General features: G+C 34.9%; 1 protein-coding gene across 2 annotated transcripts; it reads right to left on the bottom strand.

Moving 5' to 3' along the window:
• Positions 1–2,026: 2,026 nt before the first annotated feature.
• On the bottom strand, positions 2,027–16,953 carry LOC106757880. Of its 2 annotated transcripts, none has more exons than XM_014640718.2 (15): positions 16,730–16,953; positions 16,570–16,638; positions 16,386–16,502; positions 15,985–16,058; positions 15,266–15,368; positions 13,366–13,408; positions 12,933–12,995; positions 11,756–11,985; positions 4,087–4,207; positions 3,900–4,003; positions 3,582–3,695; positions 3,331–3,501; positions 3,111–3,254; positions 2,883–3,028; positions 2,027–2,535 (listed from the first exon to the last, which is right to left on the bottom strand). In XM_014640718.2, the coding sequence occupies exons 1-15, from the start codon at positions 16,903–16,905 to the stop codon at positions 2,384–2,386; spliced, it is 1,827 nt and encodes a 608-aa protein (XP_014496204.1). In that variant the 5' UTR covers positions 16,906–16,953; the 3' UTR covers positions 2,027–2,383. The 2 variants fall into 2 exon arrangements, with proteins under 2 accessions (XP_014496204.1, XP_014496205.1); XM_014640719.2 differs by having other exon boundaries at positions 16,579–16,638.
• Between the last annotated feature and the right edge of the window lie 1,075 nt (positions 16,954–18,028).

The raw sequence follows: 18,028 nt of genomic DNA, 5'->3' as shown, positions 1-18,028 counted from the left end.
CACGGGTCTCTCAATGCCATTATTATATAAAGTTTGTTAAATGTTGAATGGAATTTTTTACAAGGAATGAGTATTGACATTGGATGATGAAAACAGCCAAGAAAAAAAAAAAGGTGGGATAGCTTCGTGACAGAGCCTAGTTAACAACCCGTTTTGGACATACTTCAAGATTTTATAAAATTAAAAGAATATTCGATTTTTTTTTATTATTATTTTTTTGTAAAAAGAGTTGTGCACTTTTGCTTTTGCTTGATCACGTTAGTCGTTAGCTTTTATATAGTAGCAATGTTTGAGTTCAATTAAATTAAACCCAAAATAAAGCGAATAAATAAATAAAGTTGTCATCTTTACAGGGTGGCTGAAGCGAGTGTTGTGTATTTTAAGGTGTAGGGACACCATGTTACAATCTTTTGTGGCATCTCGTAAAATTGGAATGAGACATTTGTTGTCTACTATGTTCAAACTAATTCCTTATGATTTAAGAATCTGTATAGTTGGTAAGTTGTGATCTAAAACCTTTATACGTGAAATCTGGACTTTATGAAATAATCATATTACTTGACAAACCCATTTGGTCATTTTTATTCTCCAATATATATATTTTTTTTACAGGAATCAGATTTTCTAATTTTTTTTACATCTGAAATATCACTTTCCTCTATTACTCCATTGCTAAATTACTAACAGACTTCATAAATGTGGGTCAATGATTTTCCTGCATAACATGATTTTTTTTACATCTGAAATATCACATTCCACGTTTGTCTGAAGTATATAATTTACCCACCAAGCTGAATTAGACAGTAGACATGTGAATGGGGAGAAATTTGATTGTTATATAAAAAAGTAGAGATTGAAACTGCACATTGATGATATTGCAAGGGACAAAAGTGACCTTATTGACCTTTCATACACCTACTTCATAGCCTTCATGCAATTCACTTGGTTTGAGGGGCAAAAGAATTATACAATAAAAAGAAAGTGACGATACATAAAAGTTAGGTACTTGAACAATTGTTAGTCTCCATTCGATTATGACCCACCCACATATGTATAGTTGAGTCAGTCTAATTAAGTTTAACGAAGGAATGTTTACATTGGTATAATGAGAGGACTAAAGTGTAAGAGCACAATTAATGTCACAGTGCACCTGCTTCCTCGTACTGTTCTTCAGGGATTCCACTGTCCACCCATTCATGGGTAGGGTGTCTTTTTCATCTTTCATATCACAATGACTAAGATAGTTACTTTCTTCTGCTACTGTGATGATGCAGGTCCAGATCCGACAATGAAGGATAATGAGGTGAGGTCTATTATAAAACCAATAACTTTGAGGGGACCCGCACGAATGTTAAAGTTAAAACTCACATTTAAGAAACCCCCTTTACCCGGGGGGAAATACCTAGATTCCGACATTATCACTGTACAGAAAACATAAATAAAAAAACAAACAAATTTATCCTTTTCATATCAGAGTTTTTAAGAGGTTAATCACAGCATTACTTGTTAAAGATCTAATTTGTTGCTAATTAAGATTCCGAAATATCTAAAATGTCACTATCAATGTGCAGCAATTCAATTATTGCATGGGTGGTGGTGGTCTGGTTGGTGCAAGATATGTCATTACAAATTAATCTCAAGCCAAAACCGCTGTGAAAATTCCACATGATTTTCCAAAACTTTCCAAATATGCGTTGAGATCACAGACAAGGATACGTCAGTATTTCCAAATACAAGTGTGGGGGGAGGGAGGGAAAAAACTTCAACAAACCGCACAAAATAACAAACCAGCAGGGCCACATTCACATGTATTAGAAAGCATGTAACATTGACACTTACATTCCAACGCAAATGGATCTGAGCCTGTGATTTGACATCATGGCAACTTCCTCTAAATCAGTTTACGGATTGATTTGCTATCCAGGAAGGGATACATTGCAATTTCGGGAGATAGGAAAGCAGTCACAGGCTTTCAAACAAAACCAATGCAACAAGAATAATTGTTCAAATAGAAACGAGCTGTAAATTTCCTAACCACCACGACAACTGTTCATATAAAAATAACCCCGAAACAAGTGCTTTTGTTGCATCTTGTGAGTTGATACATCAGATTGTGCATGTTATGTTACACAGCTTTCAATGAACTACAATATACATTAGAAATTACAAAACACAAGGGCTCAATCAATATTTACAGAAGTTAAACTTCCCTTCCCTAACTTATTTGTACAGTGAAGTGAACCATCAAGGCATGGAACAGCCAATAGAATATTTGAAAGCATTATGCATAAAACTGGGTTAACATACAAAGTTATAAAGAAAAAAATAAAAACGATTATTGATCGCCCAGCAACATAAATTGAACTCGAACAAAATTCTAATACTAAGGATCATGGTCGTGAGGTGCAGCAGAGATTGATGATGATGGAAGAATCAATATAGGTAATTCATTATGTACAAATTCAGTGCATAGGGAAATGTGCTCTGGCTTATAGTCCCATATATGTCCTGTCAAATCCACGTGCTGAACATTACCTAAAGCAAGATAACTAAAAGAGTTAATCAGAAGAAAACAAAAATTATTGACTTCAAAGCATACTTAGGTTATTTAGATTTAAAATGGCTTCACTGTCCGAGAAGAAACACATACATCAAGTACTCTCTTCTAGTAAAAGCCTAGGTTGAACTAGGAGTGATGTTTTATCCGAAGTTAGTAGCTTCTTTTGACCATAATATATACCAGTAGATGGCGGACACGTAGGCAGAAATGGGAGTTTAGTGGGTAAACTTAAGCAGCTTATCAAACTATATACACAAAGTTACAACCAGCGGCAAGGATAAATGAGCCAAGTGGTCACCCAGAAGAACTGACACTAACATACCTTTTGCAAACTTTAATGCAGAGCAGACGATGGCCAGTGATTCTATTGGCATAAGATTACAGGCTGCATTCACTTCAACTAGTTGTGGAGCCAGTGAGAAAAGTTTGGACAAAAATTTGGCAGTTTCAATCCCACCACGGTTTTTGCTGAACAAATAAGCAAACATGTCACGTGATTGTATGTGCAACGTTAAAAGCAATTGGCAGAACATTACATATAAATCTTTACCTTATATTAATTTTCACCAGTTTAAGCTCTTCTTTTATTAGATTTTGAAGCTCTTGAAAACCCTCAGAACCCAAGCCAATGCCTGCGATGTCAAGTACTTCGATTGGGGTACTAAAAAATTTTCCCAATGCTTCGGTTACTTGACTATGTAAGAAAAGTCAAAATATAAATGTATGGATGAATTCGGTGATAAAATGAGATTTTAGTGCTGTACACAAACCTGCCAAGGTAATTGTCAGCAATAGAAAGAGACTTCAATGGCCCTTTGAAAGAAGAAAGGACATGTAGAAGATGATTCACTCCAAAGCAGGACAAATCACAGTTATCTAACTTCAAACACTTAATGGGATGACACGTTTCAGATGCTCCAACAAGATAGGGAATTAAATTCCTGTAAGATGATACAAAATTAGAGACTATAGTCTAATTTCATAACTTCAAACAATAACTAGAAATAGAAATTCAATTGACCTGATTCCTTCATCTTCAATTGAATTGTCACTTATATCCAGCTCCTCCAAGTTAGGCAAATGCTCAAGTGCATACCTAAGACTTTCTGCATCCTCTTTTCCTAAATTGTTTTCCCTACAACGCTATAAACGGATTAAAAAATCTTTTTCTTCATCATATACTGACGGCGATGAAAATATATACGAAACAAGCTTACAGAAAAACCACTTCATTAATTTTTAATACACGTTCTATTATTCATCACAGCCAATAAAAGATGATTTTATAGTTCTAACATTACACAAAAAAATACAACTATATTATTTAGTACGGGGCTACCTCAGAGTGAGTACTCGCAGCATTTTCAACGACTTTCCACTTCCAAAACACAGATGTGAATCACTCAAGAATCTCCTGTTAAAGTCAGAAAGCGATCCAGCTATCTTGAAGCATGTGCACGGAACTTTCTGTCAGCCAACAGTAACAACGACAAAATATAGAATGCATATGCTGATGAAATCCTTACTTTATTATCAGAAAGGTCGAGGACGGATAGGCTAGAGGAAAGATTGAGAAGCGTCACTAAAAGATCTTTGGCAAAAGTCCGTCCATGGTGGTTGTCAGATAATTTTAATGAGCATAAGGACCTATTAACAGCATTAGCAAGAATGTAACATGAATGAATACAAATACTCAATAGACAGAAAAACTATTATCTAGTTACATGTCCAAGTGAAATACAGCAAACGACATAAAAAATATTATGCAAACAGTTGCGAATGTTTGAAATAATACTTTTGAAGAGATTAATAAACAGCGTGTGTTGGAGTGGTGTTCAGAAAATCAATTTGATAACAATGAACACAGAGAAGGAGAAAAGATAAAAGAAATTATTGTATTATTGCTCAGTCTGCCTAAACAAAACAGAGTAAAAAACACGCTCACAAACACGAGATAGCCTAACCTCATTCCAAATTATCCCAAATGCCAGCCCCCTCAACACGTGCTCATTCCTCCCCTCTATATTCTCAGCTTTCTCTTTCTCAAAACAGAGAAAGAATTCTTTCTGTTACGATCCTAATCATTGGGTGTGTGCAGATGAACCCCACGAAATAGGTTTCCATTTCTTCCTTCCATACACCTTACTGAACTTCCCACTTTGCTATTTTTCCTTTAAAAATATTTTATATCAACTACGTCCCCCATAATTTTCACCTTGTCCTCAAGATGAAGTTCTGGGAAGTAATTCCCCATCTCTTGTAGAGATTCCCACAAATTTAACATGACGGCATACCCTTCCATTTCACTAACACCTCCGCGACATCTCCTTCTCCTTCCCTAAAAGCTAGAATCTCTTCTGATTGCTTTTCCACCTCCCAATTCTCAGTTATACACAAAGGAAGTGGTTGCACTGTTACTTTTGTTGACACGATTGGCTTTAATAAGGAAACATGAAAAACTAGATGGACCTTGCTACCTTTTGGCAACTTCAATTTATAAGCTACCTCTCCCACTCTGTCACTAATTTCATAGGGCCCATAATATCCCAGACTCAACTTTTGATTAATTCTCTTGGCTAATTTTTTAAGTTTATACGGTTGGATCTTCAAACCCAATCTCCAATCTTGAATTCCACCTTTCTTCTATGCTTGTCTGCTTGCTACTTCATGCAGTTTTGAGCTTACAATAAGTGGTCTTTGAGTTCAGTCAACATCTCATTCCTCTCTTGCATCATGGAGGACACTTCTTCCATGGGAGTAGTTGGCAAATCTCCTCGCATCACAGGAGGGGGATCTCTCCCATAAAGGGCCCTGAAAGGAGTCATTTTTGTAGCTTCATGGTAATTGGTATTGTACCAAAACTCATCCCAACTCAACCATCTATGCCAATGCCGAGATTTTGTCCCTGTCATGCATCTGAGATAGGTCTCCAAGCACTTATTCATCACCTCAGTTTGACCATTCATTTGAGGATGGTAAGTTGAGCTAAATTTCAATTTAGTCCCGGCCAATTTGAACAACTTTGTCCAGAAAGAACTTGTAAAGATGTTCTCTGTCTGAAACAATTAACTCGGAAATCCATGAAGTTTTTCCGCTTCCTTTAAGAACGATTCAGCCACTTCTTTAGCACTATAAGGGTGTGCTAAGGCTAAGAAATGTGCATATTTTGTGTCAAAGTATATTTTAGGAAACTTTAAATATTATTTCCATGTAAATTTGTTATATTCCCTGAATCTTGCTATTATTATTAGAATAACAATCCCACAATTTTAGGGATTTGTTCCGTAGAATAGGCTGCTCACTCTTGTATATATATCTAATCCATGTAAGGAGATAAATAACAAAAAATAATATATTCTCTCTCCTGAATTCAAGATGGTATCAGAGCTATGGTTAGAGTCTATTCTAGCAATATTTGTTGGGCATATTGTTTCACCCGCTATTGGACCGTTATCGGACCACCCATTAATATCCAGTCTCACGCTCGAAATGTATATACCTCGGCGTGAGGGAGGTGTGTTGGAAGTCCCACATCGACTAGAGATAAGGCCAATTTATAATATATAAGTGGGGTGCAGACCTCACCTTACAAGCCGGTTTTGTAGGGCTGAGTTAGGCCTAAAACCCACTTCTAACTTTTGTAGGGTTTGTTGGGAAAAATTTGGTGTACACACGAAGAGGAAAGGCCATTCCAAGATCTACTCATGTTCAAGAATCCAACCCTACAACATTACGTGAGGTAATTCCTTTTGATCCTATAAATTCTAACTCTATTGCTTGTGATGAATTTCCTTCTGAAAAACCTATTGAACAGATAGATGATGATTTAGACCTTCCAATTGCTCTTAGAAAAGGAACCAGAACATGCACCAAACCACAACCTTACCCCTTGACAAATTATCTATCCTTTGAAAAATTCTCACCTACCCATAAAACCTTTCTCACAAGCCTAAACACCACAACTACACCTTCTTCTGTATTTGAGGCATTAGTTGACAAAAAATGGAAACAAGCCATGGACATGGAAATGGAGGCGTTGGAGAAAAACAATACTTGGCAGCTAGTCTCCCTACCACCTGGAAAAAAGGTTGTTGGGTGCAAGTGGGTTTATACAGTGAAGTACAAGGCTGATGGGACTATTGAGAGGTATAAGGCAAGGTTGGTAGCCAAGGGATTCACCCAAACATATGGAGTGGATTACTTAGAGACTTTTGCACCAGTTGCCAAAATGAACACGGTTAGAGTAATTTTGTCGTTGGCAGCAAACTACAATTGGGAACTGCAGCAATTTGATGTAAAAAATGCATTCCTACATGGGGATCTTGAAGAAGAAATATACATGGAAATACCACCCGGGTATACGGGACAGATTGAGGCCAACACAGTTTGCAAATTAAAAAAGGCGCTATACGGGTTGAAACAGTCACCTAGAGCATGGTTTGGGAGATTTACCAAAGTTATGACAAGTCTTAAATACAAACAGAGTCAAGGGGACCACACTTTATTCATCAAACATTCTGATTCAAGGGGAGTAACAATACTATTGGTCTATGTGGATGATATAATTATTACTGGGAATGATAAAAAGGAACAACAAAGGTTGAGCCAATGCCTTGCCAAGGAATTCGAAATCAAGACTTTNGGGAAGCTAAAATATTTTTTGGGGATTGAAGTAGCCCATTCCAAGAAAGGAATCTTCATATCCCAACAAAAGTATATCATTGATTTGCTACAGGAGACAAATAAAACAGCCTATCTCATACTAGCAAGTACACCTGTTGACCCAAATATAAAGTTGGGAAGTGCAGAGGAGGATGTTTCTGTGGATAAATAAATGTACCAAAGACTTGTGGGAAGACTCATCTACCTATCTCATACTAGGCCAGATATTGCCTTTGCTGTGAGCTTAGTTAGCCAATTTATGCACCAACCAAAGGAAGCACATTTACAAGCTGCACTCAGAATTGTCAGTATTTAAAAGGGACTCCGGGAAGAGGAATTTTGTTCAAAAGAAATAAGAATGCCAGTCTTGAGACATATACAAATGCTAATTATGCAGGTTCAGCTGTGGATAGGAGGTCAACTACTGGATATTGTACCTTTCTTGGTGAAAACCTAGTAACTTGGAAGAGCAAAAAACAAAGTGTGGTAGCTAGATCTAGTGCTGAAGCAGAATTTCGAGCAATGGCCCAAGGAATATGTTAACTTTTATGGCTAAAGATTATATTGGAAGACTTAAGGATAAAGTGGGATGAACCAATGATTTACAAATTTTTTGGCAAATAATATGAAAGAAGAAAACAACCCACTTTGACTCTTGAGCAAGAAAAATTGTCTAATCCGGAGGTAGGGATCCCTGAAGATAACAATGAGGAGGTAAGTATTACTGAGGATTTACTCATTGCATTGAGAAAGGAAAGAAAATCATGTGCTAAATATCCTATTTCTCAACATGTTTGCATTAAAAATCTCTCTGATAAGCATAAAAGCTTTATTGTTGTCATTGGTTCCACATAAATTCCTACCTTAATCCAAGAGGCCATGAAACTTGAACATTGGAATCAAGCCATGAAGAAAGAAGAGATGAATGCATTAAAAGAAATTCAACTTGGCAAATTGTTGATAAGCTAAGAGATAAGAAGGCAGTAGGGTGTAGATGGATATTCATAGTGAAACATAAGGCAGATGGGGCAATAGAAAGATATAAAGCTAGGTCGGTGGCAAAAGAATATACCCAAACTTATGAGATTGACTATGAGAAAACGTTTGCCCCAGTGGCAAAGAGGAATATAGTTCGAGTTGTTCTCGCTTTGGCTACTCATTTTGGATGGGACTTACACCAGTTGGATGTGAAGAATGCCTTTCTTCATGGAAATCTAGAAGAAGAAGTGTACATGGAGATTCACCCAGGTTTTGAAGTGAAAAATGAAAAAAACAAGGTATGCCTCCTAAAAAAAGCATTGTATGGTCTTAATTTGGAAGATTTACAAAAGTAATGGTTTCCTTGGAATACAGACAAAGACAAGGAGATCATACTCTATTCATAAAGCACTCTTCTACTAATAAACTCACTCTATTGCTTGTCTTTGTGGATGATATGATTATCGTAGGAGATGATGAAACAAACAAATTGGCGTTAAAAGAAAAATTGACAACCCAATTTGAAATGAAAGACCTTGGAAAATTCAATTATTTTCTTGGAATAAAGGTTGCTTACTCCAAGAACGGAATTTTCATCTTCCAAAGAAAATATGTACTTAATCTCCTTAAAGAAACACGAAATGGGCTATTATTCAAAAGGGAAGACACATTGACTGTGAAAATATATATTGATGCTGACTATGCAAGTTCTATTACTGACAAAAAATCTACTTCTAAGTATTGTGTGTTTCTTGGACATAGTCTGGTAACATGGAGGAGTAAAAAGCAAGATAGAGTATCTCGTTCTAGTGTAAAAGTTTAATTCCGAGCTCTTGCTCAAGGAACTTGTTAAGGACTTTGGATGAAAATCATTTTGGATGACCTTAAAGTCAAGGTGGACAACCCTGTGCAACTACACTGTGACAATAAGTCTGCCATAAGCATTGCCCATAATCCAGTACAACATGACAGGACCAAACACATTGAGTGTGACAGGCATTTCATCAAAGATAATCTAGACAGAGGCTTTGTAATTACAACTAATGTTCCTATAGAACTTCAAATAGCAGATATTTTTACAAAAAGGTTCCCTCAGAGTATATTTGAAGATCTTGAAGGCAAGTTAGGAATGAGTTATATTCATTTACCAACTTGAGGAGGAGTGTTGTAATTAGAGGAAATATCTATAGAATTTTCTTAATTAGAGAAAATATCTATGGAATCTTCCTAATTAGAGAAAATATTTGTAGGATCTTTTAGATTATTTTTCAGTATATTGTTTCCTTATTTCCCTTTTTTAGAAGATTAGATTGCTACAAATAGAGGTAAGGAGAATGTAATTGATATGAATGAAAATAATAAAGTCACTCTTTTTCAAGTATAATTCTAGCAATCAGCATCTCCTTAACAAACTTCTCTATCTCATTCTTTTGATAATAGGGGTACTTGTAACTTCTTATGTTAGGGACATGTGCTCCCTCTGCATGGTCGCAAGCTCTTCTAGGAGGTAGCCCTGCACATTCTCAAAATAAATCTGTAGATTCTTCCAAAATAGCAACTACTATTGGATTTTCCAAATTTCCTCCTTCTCTTTCAGTCAACCCATTAGCTTGGCATGAGAGTACTTATCCTTCACCTTCATTGTGAAGGGCTTTTTTCAGTGCTTTCTATGATACTTGAGACTCGCATAGGGAAGGGTCACCTCTTAGCACCCTCTTCTCCCTCTGAGGACCCCAAGACAGCTCCAAATTTCTGAAGTTGGCCTTCGCTTCTCCCAAACTTGATAACCAATTCATTCCCAGCACCACATCCATTCCTCCCAACTCCATTATAATTTTTGTTTTTTTTGCTAAATTAACATCCCTCGCACTTCTAAATTTAGGTGCTTCCACATTCCTTTATTCTTTACTTTTTAACATGTTCCCATCTCCACTTCCAACTCCAAGAGAGTGACTAATTTGTTTTGAAATAAAATTAGCGGAAGCCCAGCAATCCACCAACACTAGCACATCCAATCCTCTTAATTTTCCCAAAACCTTGAAGGATTAATTAGAGGTTAAACCCTCCTTACTTTTCAACCTTTCCATCCACCTTTGCATTCCTCTTTTGTCTTCGATTTGATCGCCACTGGTGGGGTTTGCCACTGTTAAGCCAGGCGCAGGAGATAATCAAGTTTCTCAGCTCCTCCTGATGTTGTTCGAGTCCATCCATGCATTTCTTCATACCGTTGCGGATGAAGACCATGCACTCTCAAAACTGTGCTCTAAATACCAATTAATAACAATGGACACAGAGAAGGAGAAAGGATAAAAGAAATTCTTGTATTATTGCTCACTCTGCCTAAACAAAACAGAGGAAAAGAAACGCTCACCACATGAGATATCCTAATCTCATTCCCAATTACCCCAAATGCCAGTCCCCTCAATACGTGCGCACCCTTCCCCTCTATATTCTCCCTTTCTCTCACTGAAAACAAAGAAAGAATTCTTTCTATTACGATCCTAACCATTGGGTGTGTGTAGGTGTACCCCACAAAATAGGTTTCCACTTCTTCCTTTCATACACCCACTGAACTTCCCACTTTGTCCTTTCTCCTTTAAAATTATATTTGTATCACAATTACGTTTCCATGTCCTAGTGAAACAACTCTCTCCTTTTTCCATGTTTTCCCCACAGTTATGGCCCCTACAATACACTTCATACACAAACATATGCTTAGAGACTTTTAAAATTGGAGTAAATTGCACTCAACACACTTAAGATTATTATACACATTGAAGAATTAAATACCATGTGGCATTTACAATAAAAATAAATAAGCACCTTCTAGAATACTGTTAGAAACTAGTTATTAAACTATGTAAATTCCAGTGAATCATTTGCAATGAGAAAAACATAGTAGGAGATCGACTGGAGTATTTGATCTAATGTTAGTGTTGGTTTTATGTAAAACAAGAGGTTATAGTATGCAAAAATAATATATATATATATATATATATATATATATATATATATGAATGAGGGAATGCACTTGATTCATCAGCAACAATACATATATAAATAATTATATAGAAACAGAAAAATTAAGATTACCAAGATTTTAGTTATCTTGGATAACCTACTATTTGCTGTATAAGTGTAGCAACCACTACTTATTGATTAAGTCAAAATTTAAAAACTGAAACATTAAAGATGAAGAAACAACTAGACACAGAATTCCTTGAGAAATAGATGTATCAGCAGATCTTTAGTTATGCAGATTATGGAAAGTGAGAGAAAAAAATAGAGGTATATGATTAAAATGTAATTGGATACACTACAATGTGAACATCTCTCTCATTATATGACTAGATTAAGTATATAAAAACATATGGACCAAGCCTGGATATATCCTAAAACCCTTCATTCTTAGCAAAACCTCCGAACAAGTTACATTAAAATCAAATTAAGTCTTTAAAGTAGTTATTAATACTCAGGGAATACATCAACCATCAAGAAAACTACAAGGTGTAATAAAGTTGCCAATAATAAAAAAGTGAATTTACACTCATCTACCTTCCTGAAGACAAAAATGACACGAGTCCACTAGGTAAAGAAACTGCACATGGTTCAAGAAAACTTGAAGAGATGATTGACAAATGTTGGATCCCATGTTTTTGTACGCCCTCTATGACGAAAGAACCAAATATTGCATTGATAAAGTCTGTGGAGAATGTGCAGTGAACAAATACCAGAGATGTTAACGTTCTAGAATGTTGCGCAAGAAGTTTGCATAATCCATCAATCTGTGAAAACAATTGATAAGGTCATAAAGATGCACTTTATACACTTTGAAAAAATATTGATATAATCAATCATATTTACAAAGTAAGATATATTTTAACACCGGATCTAGAAGGTGCTGCACCAAGTATGAAACTTGAACATTCCCCTCTTTGTGCAAACGGTGTTGAATTTCAATATATAAATCATCATCTAGTCCCATTGAGAGAGAGAAACATATATGTCTTTCTATTTTATTTTTTTTTTTGTTTTTTTGATCAGCATATATGTCTTTCTACTTAATCGTGAACTATTCATAAAAGGGTCATAGTATGTCACCTTTACTTCGATCAGCATATAATATATATGACAACCCAATTAATTCAAGTAACTTGAACATAGATAATCTAACCATTCACACAAAGCCCAAAATCCTTACACCCAAGACAATAGTATCATGAAAATCTTTAGTGCAAGTTCTTATTTTGGGATCTTGCATTACTTTTTGGTAGGTCCGTTATGCCACAGAATATAATATTTCTAAAAATCTCATTCAAATTTTACATTAACGATAGATCTCACTTTAAGATCGTAAGTAATTTCTTGTAGGTCCACCTATGAAATATTTTGTAGTACGAGAGAATTTAAAGTATGATTTCTTTTATTATTTTGGAGATCTTTAGGGTTCTTGTAGAAGAACTAATTCTCCATACAGGAAATCTTATATCTACTTCTAACCCAAGATCTTGTAAATAAGAGATATTATCTTTAAGATCTTTGTTGAGATTTACTTCTAAAGATGCTCTAAGAACATCCTGCTTTAGGGTTTAGGGTTTTTCAAAGGAAGAGAAAATCTTGAAAAAAATACAATCAATTAAAGATTTTGATAGATATATCATGTATAGGCAAATACAAAATTACAAATTATTTAATATGGATTTTATAGCTCTATAGGAGGAAGGAAGCCTACCTGTTCCTTGGATCTGATACATCTTAATATCAGACTCTGCAGCTTACACTCTTGCAACAAAACCTACAAGTCAGAGCATAAGACAACACACTGTTTTACTAACACAGTAACATCCTAAATGAATAAACTACAAAAGAATATGAATTTTATAATATAAAGAGTAACTAGTGTATCAACGTAAAGGTTTTTTTTATTGTCTAAACTATCACGTATGCTAAGCTGTAAACATTTAAATAACTATTAAAGTTATTAAAGTGCCGATTTCTAATTAATTGATGATGTTAATTTTTCACATTGACAAAAATAAATGTTATCATTTGTTTTAAGCTTGGAAAAGCTACAAATGTGTTGACCTTATGAAAATATAATAACCATAACTCCAAATAGATAAAAGCCAAATGAACTATGTAATATTCTATAAAATACAACTTACACTAGCTTCTGCAGTACATAGAACATTTTGCAGCCTCAGACAACTGCATTAAGACGAAGGAATATAAGGTGCAGAATAATTGGCCAAGATAAAATTCAGAAACATATAACATAGTTACTAGCGTGGCTATAATCATACATTGTTACTACAGACAAAAGACGGCATTAAACTTTGAACTAATGACAAAAACAGTGTTGTAAGTGGTTCATCTCATCATCTAGGCAGAGCAGAAAACAGCCAGTGCCTCAGGCAGACTGAGGGAAACCAGTTTGATGATATGCCTAATGGGACCAGACCAAATCCTACTATTTCAGATATCTTGTCACTTTACTCGTCTAAAATACTATGTAGCCAATGGTATCTAATATAAAGAGGTACTCCGGTCTACTAATACCATCTAAACTTTATACCTCCTATCAATCAAAGAAAAAGCCCTAAAAACAGGATCTGAATTTATATTGTGTGTGACCCAACAGTCCAGAATTCAAAGCTCCCTTTTTATCCTCTAATTTCAATGATATTTATTCATAGCCCTGTTGTGGACTGAAACCACTGATTTTCTCCTTTTGCTCAGTTAGATGTTAGACGTAAAATCATTGATGATCCTCGTTGAATATCTAGTGCTTTTAGGAGAGTTGATCCGTGAAAGTATTAAAGTCTGAGGAAGTTGATCATCATTGCCAAAGGCAGGGTGGACTTTGGTATCCCAAAAGGAATCCTGTGTGAGTGGGTGCTAGATTAAAACCATTCACTTATCAATTAATGTTTTGGGAGAGTTGGTCTGCAACATCTCCATTTATTCTTTAAAATTTGCCTTTGAAACTTGTTTGACCTCTTGACTTGCATTTGGTTGGATCTAGGTGTGCCTTTTCATTGTTATTTTAAGAAAGCGGACTTTAAGTCTAACTCATCCTTATAAAACCAACTCCTAAGGTAAGGTTTGCATATACTTATAATTTGACATTACTTCTAGTTAATATGAACTCTTCAAAACACTCATTCATGCTGAGAACTGGATATCTCAAGCGTGTGATAAGGGGAACTTGATAGTGTGTGAGGCACAACAAATTTGATCGGGATAGACTTTGAATGACTTTAATACCATTTTAAGAAAGTAGACTTTAAGCCTAACTCATCTTTACAAAATCAGCTTGTAAAATGAGTTTTACACTCACTTATATACTATAATTTGGTCTTATCTCTAATCAATGTGACCTCTTCAACACACACTCTCATGTCTAAAACTTGATATCTCGAATGTGTGACCGGGGGAACCTAATGTGACATGAGATCCAAGAAACTTGACTAGGATAGGCTCTGAATGAATTTGATACCATCTTAAGAAAGTGAGCTTTAAGTTTAACTCATCCTTACAAAACTAGTTGTAAGATGAGGTCTACACCTACTTATGTACTATAATTTGACCTTATCTTTAGTTAATGTAAGTTCTTCAACTGTTATAGCTTTAGTCAATTTGGACTAGATTATGCTTTTAAAGAATTGCTTTGACTTAATTTGCATTTAAATCATAAGTGAGTTATGAATAATCTTATGAGTGATTTTAGATTTTTTTATGTGCAGAAATACAAATCACTACAATGATACAACCAAACTACACTGGTTCACCTCATCAAAGTGATCAATGTAGTTTGGGGGTTATCCATCATATCCCACTTATCATCGAGTGACAACACTAACTGAAAACTCAGCTTAACCAGTGAGATGAATCTGAAACAGATAAGTAAGGAATGATGGAACTAACTATTCAACACATAAACTTTTGAAGTATTTCACTGTATCAAAGAACAGAAAAGTTAAATCCATGGCTCTCCCCTTTATTAAAGGAAACCCTAACCAATCACTTCCAAATAAATTATGACAGTGTAAAATTACATCTAACCTTGCATAGCTACCAAACTGTCGGCAATGGTAAGACAATTTTGAATGGCCACATGTTGAAGGGCTTGTGTCCCCCACAAAGCCAATATGTTTAAGAGTACTGTCTGGGAAAAACAGGGCCAAAGTAAATAAAATCCAGTAAATTGTCAAAAAAAAAACAAAAAAAACAAAAAAACAAAAAAACTAAGGATAGAAAGAGAGAATGAAGTGGGTTGGTTGGGCAGCCTGATAATAAGATTATTTACGAACAAAGTTGAGGACACCTTAAAGAAACTGTAACGGTATTAATGAAAAGCAAATGCTTAGTTTCTCCCAAAACGCAGGAGATGTATTAGAAATTATTTAAACAATTAAAGGTTGCTGCAAAAAAGGATGATCAGGCAATTAAAGAAACTTCCAATCATCCAAATCACTCAATCATTATTTATCATCAGTCAACAACATCCTGACCACATTCAATACGTCAAAGTGACACAGATTATCTGTATGCCTAGAAGTTACTACAACAATAACATTTCATCCTCAAATGTCCCACATACTCACAATCGCATTTTCTTCTTCGAGGATAACAGGAAAGGCAACAGTATCAAAGGAGTAGCAAACTTAAATCATTCCATAACAACTTTCAAAAGAGAAAATACTTGTGCCTAACCTGGAAATGGAAGGCAAATTCAGACTTAAATTTTCAATAACGTAAATAAAAATCCATAATCATAGTACCTGAAATCTGTATGTCACCAATATACCCATTAAACGATGGGAGTAGTGCTACCTCCGCCGCTTCATCTAAACAACTGTTATTTCAAGTAGATTAAATTTGGAACGAAACCAAAATAGGGCCTACTTAGGTAAACTTCAGACACTTCTAGAAGATGAAAATAAAGAGAATAAAGTAGCGTAAATTTCTCTTCAAACTAAAACTAGCTCGTATTCAAGTAAAAATTTAGTTTCTGAAGAAACTAATTCGAAATAACTTTTACAAATTAACACATGCTCCATTTAATCTTAACTTGTAGAAAAACACATTTCATTTGTTCTTCCTCGTTTTTTTTTCTTCTAGAGATGTTCATCTGAACAAACCCATTTCATAACACTTAATTTATACATGGCATTTAACATACTCTTGCAAATGCATTTCCCAGTAGATTTGCTGCCAATCCGTTGGCTGAATCGGCTGAACGCGCCGAGGCCAGCGCCGGTGAAACAACCTCTCCCAAGCTGAATTCAGATTCCAATCCCTGAAACGAAACCACATTCTCCATCACCAACAACCAGAACGCAATTCACTTAGAGAACGCAATTTACCCTACGAACCCCGCGCGTTTCCTCTTGTTGGTTGAGTGGTCGAGGGAAAAGCCATCCTCGTCGAACGGCCTGTTCCGGCAACAACAGAAAATGGAAAACGGTCAGTTAGAAGGAAAGAGAAAAAGGTTTGAAGGAGGAATGATAGAGTGAGGGAAGGTACAGGTGGTGTTGGAATATGCGGAGAGCGAAAGGGGGCAAGCGCGCGATGAAGGTGTTGAGTAAGTGAGAAGGAAGATGGTAGGTGGAAGGAAGAAGAAGATCGTCGAATGGACGGAGAAGTTGTTGCGTCAGAGCGTCCATGCAGAGACTAATCAGAGATGGAGCCTCCTCCGCCATTCTGCTCTCACTGCCCAACCACACAGCAACAATTCTATTTCACACTAGACAAACCAATGGAAAAAACAGATTTCTTCCTGCACCCATAGTTTTACTGAAAGTACATAGTCATCCCTTATTCAAAGTTTTGCATCAATTTCCAAATTTCTTAAAATCTAAAATATAAATTTATATCATTAATTCTACAATCCAAAATATAATTTACATTCTAAAATATATTTCAAACTTGAATATTACACCATCTAAAATATAAATTTACATTATAAATTATATAATTTAAAAGATAATTTATCTTTTTAATTATTTTTCAAATTCACATTACAAATTTATAATTTAGAATATAAATTTATATTACGAACTATAAATCTAAAATTTAAATTTACTTTCCATATGATACAATTCAAAATATGGAAAAATTATAGTTGAATTTTAAATTTTGTAATCCCGATTACTCTATCCAAAACTATGGTTGAATTTACTCATTACTTTATTACCAGCAAGGTTATCAAACTACGTAAACTCGTGAGATTCGAGTAAACTCGATTCGTAAATTCAACTCGTAAACTCGTAAGAGTTTATTTCAGATGAAAAATACTATATAAATAATATCTTAATTTAAATAAGTTTACAAAATTATATAACTTTGAATAAATAAAATTTATATATATATTGTTCATAAAAATAAATATTATAAAACATAAATACTTGGATTATTGTCATTAATTTTGATGCATTTTATTAAATATATAATAAAAAAGATCAAAGGACATTGTTTTTCTTAATTTTCCTCCTTTCAAACTCGTAGAATCGCTTCAAACTTACGATTTTGCATGATCCTACCAATTTCACAATTAATTCTATCAAGTTTACGCAAAAAAAAATATGTCTGGAAACATAAACGCGTAAGAGTTTTATTGGAATTATTTTATTCTCTGTTCATATCTGTGCATTTATGTTTATATATTTTTATACTTATATTCCTTTTTTATATTGCTCTGAACAATTATATATATCAATTGTACTCTTTCCTTATTATGTATAAGAAATACAATATTTCATTTTGTCTTCTTTTGTAACATGGTATCAGAAGAAAATTAATTCTTGATCACGTTCTTCCGCAACC

This window comes from Vigna radiata, chromosome 3, assembly GCF_000741045.1.
Source record: "Vigna radiata var. radiata cultivar VC1973A chromosome 3, Vradiata_ver6, whole genome shotgun sequence".
Lineage (NCBI taxonomy): Eukaryota > Viridiplantae > Streptophyta > Magnoliopsida > Fabales > Fabaceae > Vigna > Vigna radiata.
Note: the sequence above shows the minus strand (reverse complement) of the source record. Positions and strands in the feature narration are given on the sequence as shown.